Source organism: Dipodomys merriami, unplaced genomic scaffold (genome assembly GCF_024711535.1).
Source record: "Dipodomys merriami isolate MVZ:Mamm:240054 unplaced genomic scaffold, mDipMer1.0.p SCAF_31, whole genome shotgun sequence".
Lineage (NCBI taxonomy): Eukaryota > Metazoa > Chordata > Mammalia > Rodentia > Heteromyidae > Dipodomys > Dipodomys merriami.
The window spans coordinates 1,110,948-1,123,068 of record NW_027204604.1 but is presented as its reverse complement, the minus strand read 5'-3'; the positions used below and the strand labels follow the sequence as shown (position 1 = coordinate 1,123,068).

At 40.5% G+C, this 12,121-nt stretch overlaps 1 protein-coding gene across 1 annotated transcript in view; it reads left to right on the top strand.

Moving 5' to 3' along the window:
• Nucleotides 1-264: 264 nt before the first annotated feature.
• Nucleotides 265-12,121, top strand: part of Rrp15 (ribosomal RNA processing 15 homolog) — a 35,906-nt gene continuing 24,049 nt past the window's right edge. Inside the window, exon 1 of the mRNA XM_070041481.1 lies at nucleotides 265-429. Coding sequence (XP_069897582.1) covers nucleotides 285-429 — 145 coding nt within the window. The 5' untranslated portion in view covers nucleotides 265-284. The remainder of the gene's footprint in view (nucleotides 430-12,121) is intronic.

Below are 12,121 nucleotides of genomic sequence, written 5' to 3'. Positions count from 1 at the left end.
GACGCCACAGGAAGTTGATGGGGTCGGAATAGGGTAGGACCTGGGCGGGATGGCAGAACAGTCGGCTAAGGCTGTCCATCCACTAATATTTTCCTGGAACCGACTTCATCTAAGGACCCCCCAAGGGTTCATTCAATCGTCTCGCTGACCCTCGTAGGCTCGAACCCTGGGATTTAGGGCTCGACAAACAAGGCCCGGAACCTTTTTCTTCCGGAGCTACAGGCGGAAGTCCCTTTAGTTGCCACCCGAGGCGACTTTCCGGGAGCACTTCCGGCGAGGGAAACATGGCGGCGCCCATGCCAGACTCACGTGTGAGTGCGGGGAAGAAACTGAAACATACCCTGAAGAAGAAGAAGAAAATGAAAAAGGTAGCTCGCGCGGTCGTGTCGGAGCTGGAGGATGAAGTGGGCGCTGTTTCCGGGAGCGAAGGTAAGCCGTGGAGGCCGAGCTTTGACGGCTGAGGGGAAAGCCGGGCGGTGAGGCCTGTGCTGGAGCCGTGGGCCCGGACTGCGCGCCCGGCGTGGGAAGGAAAAGGCTTTGAAGGTGGTGTGGTGCGGGGAGCCGCTGACTTTCGTCATTTTGCATTCTTATTGTTTTATTAGCTATTGCCAGGGACGTCTTTATTAAGGGACACGGGCGAAACTTAACCTGTGCTACGGAGACAGTTACCAGCAAAGCATGAGGGGAAGGGAGGTGGGATGTTTGAAATGGTAGGAGTGGATAGATAGCTCCCCGGGGGCGAGTAGCAGAAGGTTCCGAAGAGGCAAGCAAGGTATTTTTGACCAGTCCTCCTCATCAGGTGGATGGTAGCGTTTGGGAGTTAGGGACCAGATAGTCAGGAAGGGGGAAAAAAAAAGACTGAAGTGGTTAAAAAAAAAGGGGGGGGGAATAAATAAAAATAATCTGTGATAACATCCTATCAGATACGCTTGGTAATGAAAGAAAGGTTACATTTTGAGGCTTCAACACTGATAGGTTGGCTGCTGCTTCTCTTTAGTTACCTGAATTCTTGGCACCTGTCTTTCAGGTTGCAAGGAATTGCAGGCAACCTTTTATTTCCCACTGACCGGTTACTGTTCCTTGTTCCAGGAGATAGCTACACAATTGGAAGAGTTAATTGCTTTTCCTGATCATATATTTATTTGCTCAAGATAATCTAGTGGCTTCCTATCTCAGAACAAGATTTCAAATCCTTAGCCTGCATGAAGATTTTATGTTCTTGGTTTGATATTCTTGGTTTGACGCATTCAGAGTATTCCTGTGCTGAGGTTTCTGCTTATGACAGCTTCACTGGAATACTCTTAAGATGTCTTTCTCACAGTCTTGTCAATCTCTGATCCATTCTCTCTCTCTCTTTTTTTTTTTTACACTTTTTAACCCCATTATTCCCCACTCTCACGCCTTCTCAAACTGTTGGACATGTATTATATCCGTTTCATAGAAATACAAGTTACTGTGTCTCCCATGCCTACTGCAGACTGGATTTCCCACAGGTATTTTAAGTAAAAGAATGAATGCAGGAGAAACTGTTGTGTGCAATTGGAGTTCTTAGGTAGAATTCTCTTCCTCTGCCAAAGGAGATTTGAAAAACGATTCATAGAGCAGGAATTAGATTATCTGATAAATAAGGTCCTGGGGATTGAACTCAGAGCCTGGGAGCTGTCACGGAGCTTTTCTGCTGAAGGCTAGTGCTCTACCACTTGAACCACAGTTCTACATCTGGCTTTTTGCTGGTTAATTGGAGATAAAAGTCTCACAGATTTTCTGCCTGTTCTGGCTTCAAACCATGATCCTCAGATCTCAGCCTTCTGAATAGCTTGGATTATAGATGTGAGCCACTGTGCCTAGCTTTCTGGTAATTTTTGAACTCAAGAAAATTGTAACAGAAAGAAATGCTATTAGATTTGGAACAAAATATCAGTACTGCTTACAAATTTGGGTGGAAATTGGATGTATCTGTTCCAGTTCTCTGTAATTTGAAGTGGGAAAGTTCTTTTTTTTGTTAATGCATTATTACAAATACTGATTAAGTTCTAAGGTTCTCTTTGGTCATTTACATCATGAGTTAAGGAAGTTTCTGTATAATGTGGAAACTTAATTATTCAGTTCAGTGAACAATTAAGATTGTTATGTTGCAGCAACTCTAGGTAATGACATGAAAGATTAAATTATTATTTCTATGAATGTATGGATTTTCACTATTTATGATAATGTTCTATACACATAACACAGAATTAATGCTTTTAGAGCCAGGCACCAGTGGTTCATGCCTGTAATCCTAGCTACTCAGGAGGCTGAGATGTGAGGATCACGGTTCAAAGCTAGCCCAGTCAAGAAAGTCTGTGAGATTATCTCCAATTAACCACCAGAGAAGTGGTGCTGTGGTTAAAGTGATAGCGCACTCACCTTGAGCAGAAGAGCTCAGCGACAGAGAGAGCCCAGGCTCTGAATTCAAGCCCCACAACTGACCAAAAAAGAAAGAAAGAAAGAAAAAAAAGACTTAATGCTTGCCGCGGACCGGGTTCTGTCGGGAGGACGGAGGATACCTAGGGGAGGAACCTGGAATAGGATGGGGAGATGGCAGACAACTCACACACATTAGGAGTGGATGCTGAGTGCTGAGTGCTGAGTGCGATTTAATGCAGAGGATAACAAACTTTTATAGCAAAAAGTCTCCATAAGAAAGGGCAAAAGGTTACACAATCTTGCTGCAGGGGTTCATTCTTGGATGGTCACCAGCTGGTCGCCTGAAAGGGCAAAAGTTTACACAATCTTGCTGCAGGGCTTCATTCTTGAGTGGTCACCAGCTGGTCGCCTGAAAGGCACTTGTTTCCGGCTTACCATCTAACCATTACCTTATTTCTATAGAGGCCTTAATTATCCCATAAGATTTTTCCTGTTCCTTCTTTAATAGTAAGGTCACGGAAGCCTAGATCTAGCAAGTCTTTTAGTAAATGAGAGTAACAGGAAGTTCTTTCTCCTAAGTAGTTATCTCCGCAATTGCCATACATTCTTTCTGTTCTAGCCGCGCCTACAGTTTTTTGCAAATTTCTTACAGATAACTCCTTCTGCTGAAGTGACTTTGTGAAACCCCCAATACTTTTATATTACTTATAACTTGTCTACTAGCCTTCATAAGAGGGGTTGCAGGGTAGCACTTAACTCTGGTGAGTTAGTCATATTTTTAAGACACTCATCAGATATTGGAGTCGTCAACACTCTTAAGAAAGAGCTCTGAATAAGGGAACGTTGACAATGAGTAAGTACAATGAACAGCAGAAGCAGTAAAAGATTAATAGGCACTCTTATACAGTGAGGAAAAGAAAGGCAGAAACACATCTTTCCCAGGGGCTTGCCAGCCTTTTTCCAGGAGTAGGCCTCTTAGAAGCCCTATTCTCCGAGGTAGACTTCGGTGAAGTCCCAAAACTTGGAGATAGGTTTCTGTAAAGCCCCATTCTCTGAGGTAGACTTTGGTGAAGTCCCAAAACTCAGAGATAGGTCTCTGAAGCCCCTATCTTAGGTCTGATAGATGGTTTCCCATGCTAAGCAGACTCCACTGGAGTCGGCGTGGCAAATGCTTTGGGAGAAATGCAGGGATAGCCTCCATGAGGCCTTAGTCAGGATCTTTTTGTCCTTGAATAGTTATTAGGTGTGTTGTGGTTACTAATATGTATTACTTTAACATTAAGCTTTCATGGCCAACTGCAATATAACTTGTGTTTGAGTAAAGCTTGTCTAACAAAGGAAAAAGTTGTTTTTATTTATTTATTTTTTGGCTTAGGGACACTAGACAGTACTTTCCTGTGTAGTGCCCTTGCAAGCATTTTATATATTTCTTACTAAGAGTATGCACAAAACTATGAAAAATGTGCCTTGGGATAGATTCAGGACACCTGTTGACACTATGAAAGCTGAAACAAAAAGCCAGAATGTGACCTTTACTGGGTATCTGGACACAGGGAGACTAAGAAGGGAAGGCTTTACCACTCCGGTAGCCTGTCTGTAGATGATCGTGAAAGCATAAGTTTTTTTTGTTTTTTTTTTTTCCCAAATAAATATTGCCATGTCAGTAATTTCACAAATACAGAAGCCACAAATAACAGATGGGCTGAATATCTTTATGACTGACCGACCAGTGTGCATGTCCAATTTGTATGATCTGACCAGGGGCTTCCTGTTCACCTGGCATCCCTAGGCTTCTTGCTTGGGGCTCACTTCATTCTTAGGTGGCTTGTGCCATAGTACTCTGAGCTCCTAGTTCCTTGGACTCTGTGTGCTATCTCCTATATCCTGTACCTGCTTATGCTGTGCTAGTAGCATGCTCTTTCAGCATCACTGTCTCTTAACGATTGCTTCTGTGTCGTTTAGGTTTCAATGTAGTTGTTTTCACCCAGCTTCTCCATCTGGAAGAGGGCCTGGTGGTGGGCCAAGGGGTAATTGGACCCCTGGAGTCCTGGTATTCCAGGTGATCTCAGGAATAGAGGACCCCTAGAGGTGATCCAAGAGGAGGTTGTCCTGGCAAGGAAGGTGCTTGTATCTGAGGAGGAGCACACGGGGAGGAAGAGGATCCTGGGGCTGTGAAAAAGCAGTGGATGTGTGATTAGAGTGAGAATCCTCTTTATGCTGCTTTTGTGACTTTTTCTGCTTCAGAATGAAGTTTATTATCCTCTGAAAATTCTACTTTCCATCCCTCAGGGATACCTCGTCTGGCCATTCAGTGCATCATAGCCACTTTAGGTTTTCTTTTTCTTCCTTGGCTTTCCAAGGATATTTGCAAATTAAACAAATTAATTTTTTTCTCTTCAGTGGTGTATCCTTCACTATCATCTTCATGCACAAATTCATCCCCTCACTGTTCTGTCTGATGAGTCAGTGCCACTTTCATCAGTGCTAGTGTCATTATCTTGATCCATCATCTTAACCTAGTGCAATAAACAGTTGAATCTAAAAGTACTGAAAGACAGTATAAAAAGCTACAAGAAATTTTTGAACATATTCTACATCTTAATGAAAAGGAGAATCCAAAGCAAAATGAACTCCAAGACATGGACACAAGAGGTTTTTCTTTGCTGTTGTTCTTAATGTACTGTGTGATTTCTTTTTTCTTTTGTGATTTTTTTCCTCCTATGGTTTATTCCCTGTTGTCACTATATTCGATTTTGGTACCATGGGTATTGATTTTGGTACCATGGGTATTGTATATAGCTATCATCTTTACTGGTGCTGGAAACATCATTTTGACCCTGCTAGACCAAGTTCAGGACTTGACAACGTGTCCTCATCTTTAAAACAAAAAACTTGCTTTGTGGCTATACATCTGCAAGACTTAGGGGAGGGGGTGGACCATGTAGAGGTCTAGGGATTTTTCTGTATGGTGGCAAATGTAGAACCCCATGTCCAAGAAGAGGAAAGATAGAAACTACTCCATTTGGAGTAAAGCAGGCTGAGGTTTTCTCAAGGATAGAGAATGGCTTGACATCAGGATGTGGATGGAATGTCCTGCATCAGGGTGATGGAGGCAGCATGTGGCATGTACTTCCACAAACGAAGAATTATTGACAGCATCAAAATCGTGGCTAAGTTAGCCTTTTTCTTCTCATATTCCACTTCTGGATTTCTCAATTTCTTTGTAAATATGTGGATTCTCCTTTTTTAAAATTAATTTTATTGTCAAGGTGATGTACAGAGGGGTTACAGTTACATAAGTAAGATAGTACATTTCTTGTCTTGGTCCCCCCTCCCTCGTATTTCTCCCCCTTTCTCTTCCTTTTATCTCCCTATCCACAAGTTGTACAGATCATTTCCAACATACAGTCTTGTGAGAATCACTGTTGCATAGGTTCCCTCTTTGTCCGTTGTCTCACCATTTTGTTGTTCCCTTTCCCATCCCTAATTCAGATAAACGTACATAAAATACCCATGGTACCAACATCGAATATAGTGACAACAGGGAATAAACCATAGGGCGAAAAATCACAAAAGAAAAAAGAAATCACACAGTACATTAAGAACAACAGCAAAGAAAAACCTCTTGTGTCCATGTCTTGGAGTTCACTTTGCTTTGGATTCTCCTTTTCATTAAGATGTAGAATATGTTCAAAAATTTCTTGCAGCTTTTTAAACTGTCTTTCAGTACTTTTAGGTTCAACTGTTTATTGCACTAGGTTAAACTCCACTTTATCCAACTTCTCCATGTCTGGATAATCTGTTTGGGTCTTGTATCTTTAAAACCATAGCATGTAGCATCTTGGGTTAGTTTTTTGACCTTTAATTCTCTTATCTGGGCTTCTTTTTAGATTTGATATGTGAGGTTCATGAATTTCTACCTCTGGTGGATGATGTTTCATGTTGACAGTCTGTGTAGTTCATTTATTCATTAAAAGAGATAATGAGAAAACAAAACACCTTCACAGGCTCCCAGGACTTGGAGAGGTGGAGAGAGGGTGAATCCCAGCCTCTTTTACTTCATTGTGGCCTCACCTCAGCCTCTTGCCATCTCTTCAGAGTTCTTTTCAGGACTCAGGCCATCTGTGATAAATAATAATAAAGGCCTTTTCGTGTAATAAATTCAGTAGTGTAAGTTGGTTTATGGTGTACATCTTTCTTTGGTTTAACTCAGAATTTGCTATTTAGTCTAAGAAATCTGTTTTCTTCTTGTGAAATCATGTATTTCTAGAAAGGTCACCCATGGAATGGCTTTTCTAGTTCAGATAATTATGTGCACATGGCCAGGGTAGAGCTATTAGTCAAAGTTTTCAGATGATGATTCTGAAAAAGTAGAAAGGGTGGGGCACATGAAGAGTCTGCAAACTATAGACATTATTAAAGTATATTGTAACATGTTACTATTAAGCTGGATCAGAGATACTTGATTTTTTAACTAGAAGGTGAAATGTTGCAGCCTGCACCTTAAGTAATACATGACTATCCAGCAGTATAAACGGGAGGATAATGCCCCTAACAGGATTACCTTTGAACTGCTTAGATTTATTACATGGTTAATGTTAGAGGTATCTACTTGGTTCTTAAGTTTGCAATTTTAAATAGAAACGAAAACTCCAATCAGTAAGTTTCCTCAAGTGAAAAGTAAAAACAATGGCTGATAGTATCTGGAGAAGAGGGTAGACTCAACCTATAAGTTACCCTTGAACTATTTGTGTTTATTGACTTAGTACATTGAAGGAGATCTAGACACAATACTAACTACGCTTATATAGCCTGGGAAAAAAGCTGCTGTGGTCAGTAACTCAACCAGGTAAAAAAGCCTTCATGGTTGTTATCTAGTGCCTTGATCCTGATTGACCTCTCCCCCATAGAAAGTGATTATAAAATGGTGGGGATGGTAATTGCAGGGTTTTTTGACAGAAAAAAAAAAAGCCTGGATTGTTCTACTCACATATAGGGAAAATGGTCATCTATTTCTAACCCAGGACTTGATAAAAATCCAATTTAGAAGGTCCTAGGAGAGATCCCTTCATTTTTTGATAAACTACAAAGCTGTATTTAAGGTATAATACCCTAGCAGATAAATGTGCTTTTCATCAGTCTGTCACTTATAGCCTTCTTCATCATTTAAGTAACTTAAAATAGCAAAGGGACATGCCTAAGAAATGAAGTATATCATAGCCATACTTGAGTGGGTTAGCAATTTACAGGACAGACTTTGGAAGCAGATGATTTCCAGGCTCTCTCTGCTTTTGCTTGTCCTGATAGCTCCTGTAATTACATCTGACAGCATTGTCCCATGGTGGCCCTTCCCTTTTATTTTTGGTTATTATGGAAAGCTGGAATGTCTTCATTTTTTTTCTCAAAGCTTAGTGTTTTTAAAGACAATTTAAAGCATCAAGTTTGTAATATTCTAAATTTAGTAGTAATTGGCAGGAAAGTCTGTGCAGCCTGAGTAAAACATGATTTACAACAGCATGGGGAGCAGTACTTTGGCCAAGCTTAGGAAAACCAGGGGGATTGTGCATGCATGCTTAGGTTGAAATCAACATGAAGACAAGGGGTGGACTCTTGTTTCACTGAGGCTCAGATAGAAATACCTTCTGTACTCAAGTTTTAGTAAACTATCCTTTAAAGTAGTTAATTTCAACTGTATTAGTTCAGTACACATGAGTCTGAGTTGAATCTTTGATTCCACGCCTTGGAATGTCTTAGACATGCAACAGCCCCATCATTCTGCCCCATTAGCTTTATAACTTTGGCCTGCTTTTAACTGTTCTCAGTTTCAGAATCATCCTATGTAAATAGAACAATAAGGACAGTTATAATGCCTAAAAGTGTTTTATTAGCTAGCTCTAAACTTAGGTGGTTTTGTTATTTTATTATATGTTAAACAGCTGTGGGACAGAAGCATTGACCACTGGTGGAAATAAAGAAGGAAGGCATGCACATGGTAGTCACCTGGGCTGAAATCATGGTCTGAGGCATAATTAGGCCATTTTAATGAATTTTCATTTTGGGCATTCTTCTTTAAGCTCTTGCATTTCCTCCACTGCTGTATCTTTCTATCCTCTTTTTTTTAATTAAGTTTTTATTGTGAAAATACTGTACAAAGGGGTTACCGTTACATGAGCAGGTAGTGAGTACATTTCTTATCCAGCATTGTTGCCTGCTCCTTTGTTTTTCCCCTACCATCCCTTCCCTCCTACCTCCTCAGCTTACCGCTCCCCCCCCATACACCTAAATTGTAAAGTTTGTTTTTCGACATAGCATCTTGTACATCTCATTGTTGCAGTGGGTCAATCTGTATCCTCTTTTTATCTTTATGTGCCCTCTGAACATCAGTTATCATTTGTTCAGTAAGCACTAAATAAATGTGCCACATGCTATTCATGTGCAGCTCATTTATCAACCAAACAGTTCTGTAAGGTAGGTACAGCTTTTATTCCCACTCCAGTAATAAAGAAGCAGAGAGACACAAAGGGGTTAGGTAACTTGATGTTGGCAATGGAATCAAGACAGAATGCCAGGCCTGACTCTGCTGTAACTGATCACAGAAACTTTCTTGTTCAGCAACTCAATTACATTGCGCAAATGTCAGATATTGGCAGTTTTCTTTCCTTTTTCCTTCTTTACCACAGCCATGTAAAAATTCAGTGCCTGTTGTGTCTGTTTGTGTATGCATGTGTTTGTGCTATGTAATCCACAATTTAATGGTGTTTACCATGGCTAGGCATTAAGAACTTTATTAGCTCATTTAATGATCATGAGAACTTGATGAAGCAGGTAGTTTATATATATATATATATATAAATTTTTTTTTGCAGAAATTAACACCAAAAATTACCTAACTTGGAAAACATCACTTAGCTTAGTTCTTGGAGTTGAGATTGAACCCAGAGGACCTTTGAGCTGGTCTCAATCAGCTTTATGTGAGGGATTCTACTTGACATAGGGTAAATTTCAAAGGTGTGAAATAAGTGTTGGGCAGCTTAGAGCCCCAAAGTGTTATTGCATTTTTCAGAGAAAAACCTTTATCTAATGAAACTTCAAAGGATAAAAACCTAAAAGTAAGTACTAGAAGAAAAAAAAAAATCAGCAGTTGAACTTCTCCCTGGAAGAACATACCTATAGTGTAGAACATTTAAACCCTTCATTTAAATTTTTTAGTTAATATATACTTTTAATTTCTTGGACCATAAATCAGATTTTTATAAGATTTTCAGTCTGCTGTTTTATTCTCAGATCTTACCATCTAGTCCTCAAATCTTCATATTTTAGCTAATCTGAACTTTTTGCCATTTTATAAAAATGTCACCCTCTTTTAAGATTCTTAGTGCCTTTGGACATGCTGATTTCTCCTGCTCAGAATTACAGAAGTAATTTTCAAACAGATCTCTGACTCAGATCTAGTATGTTTCTGGTTAGGCTCAGTGATCTAATGCTCAGTTTGCCTGGAGTACAGAATCTTAATTCCTTTCCTTGCCCACATTTCATTTTTCATACCTTGTTCTTACTTTGCCTTTTAGGAACAAATTTGAATATCGTTGTAAAACTTTCTCTAATACATCCCATATACCGAATCACCCTTTCTTCATTGCTTTTTTTTTTCAAGAACACTTTTTAATCATAATTTTTTTCTCTTCCTAAACTTTTTCAGTTCTTCAAGGAGAGAAACCTAGATTTAGTTTTTTCATTTCTTTATTCTTCGTTTATCACTTATGGGTGCTTAGTAAATACTGGGACTGTGCATCTTCTTTAAACTTTGTCTCAGTTTTAATGGCCAAGGAAAAATGGCTCTTTCCCACCAGCTCTTGGTCCTGCCTAGGGTCAGGGGCAGACAAGTTTGAAAAGGAGCTGGAGGCTTGAGAGAAAGACGGTAAAAGATGAGAAAGATTTCCATCTACCTCGTAACTCTAAGGTCTAATTTTGCTCTGTCTCAGCCAAATGTGACTATTTAAATGTAATGAAATTAAAATGAGATAACAAATTTCTCAGTCATGCTAGACATATTTGAAGCATTCTGCATAGCCTCTTGTAGCTTCTGGGTCCTGGGTAGCTCTGATTTGGAACACTGACATAAATGGAACTTTTTGTCATTTCCCATAAGTGTCCTCTGTGCCCTCCATTCATCTCCACACTTTCAGAGTGCAGAAATAATGGACTCTAAAGGAAATTTTCACTTGTCTGGTGATTTTTACCTGTGTCCTAGATGCCTGGAATTGTGCTTTCTGCTATTAAAGACTGGTTAGTGAGAATTGAGGAAAGTCTTATATCATTAAGATTCAGTAAAAAGTTAAGAACCTTTTCTCTTTGATTTGCAAAGTGTTAGTATAATGGTATTCTGGAAACACATTTTTTTTTCTTCCTCCCTCCCTTCCCCCCTTATCTCTCTCTTTCTCCTTTCTCTTTTTTTCTCCTTCCCTCCCTCCCTCCCTCTATTTTTTTTTTTTTCAGTTGTGGGGCTTAAACTGGGCCTAGGCACTGTTCCTCAGCTCTTCAGCTCAAGGCTAGCGCTCTACCACTTGAGCCACAGCACCACTTCTGGCTTTCTCTGTTTATGTAGTGCTGAGGAATCGAACGCAGGGCCTCATGCATGCAAGGCAAGTACTAAGTACTCTACCACTGAGCCACCTTCCCAGCCCTCTTTCTTTCTTTCCTTCTTTGCTTCTGCCTGCCTGGCTGCCTGCCTGGCTGCCTGGCTGCCTGGCTGCCTGCCTGCCTGCCTTCCTTCCTTCCTTCCTTCCTTCCTTCCTTCCTTCCTTCCTTCCTTCCTTCCTTCCCTTTTTTTTTGGGGGGGGGGTCCGGTCATGGGGCCTGAACTCTGGGCCTGGGTGCTGTCCCTTGAGCCACAGCGCCACTTCCGGCTTTTTTCTTTTTGTTTGTGGTGCTGAGGAATCGAACCCAGGGCCTTATGCATGCAAGACAAGCGCTCTACCACTGAGCCACCTTCCCAGCCCTCCTTTCTTCCTTTCTTCCCTTTCCTTCCTTTCCTTCTATTCCTTCCTTCCCTTCCTTCCTTTCACTCTTTCATCCTGGGGCTTTAACTCAGGGCTTAGGCAGTACTTTCCCTGAGCTTTTTGCTCAAGGCAGGGTCTCTACCACTTGAGGTAAAGCTTTACTTCCTGCTTGTTGGTGGTACTTGGAGCTAAGAGTCTCATGGACTTTCCTGCTGAGCTTGGGCTGGCTTTGAACTCAGCCTCCTAAGTAGTGAGGATTACAGGTTAAGAGCCATCGGCGCCAGGCTGACAGTTTTAATTTAGTCATATAAAACATCATTTCCATATGTAACAAATGTCAGACTAGAGACTTCTTTAAAAATCAAAAACTATGACTTCTGCAAGTTCCTTGGAAATTTCTTTCTTTCATGGTAGGGGTAAGATAGTGTTACAAACTTTTCAGATTTCTTATGTTTCCATCAGATGCATGTTATAATCCAAATTGAGTAAAAAGCTCACCAAAGAAAGATAGACAAGATTTCAGACGTGAATTGGAGTGGCTTACATAAACATAATGCATTTTGGCTGACAACAGTAGTGTTGAAATTTGCTATGATTTGTGTGTAAGTGCACCTGGAATGAAACATTAGACGTCAATGTTGTAGTTTTGATACTTTACCACAAACTGGTAAAGATTTTTATTTTAGCTCATTCACATAAACTTTTGAGCCATTAGA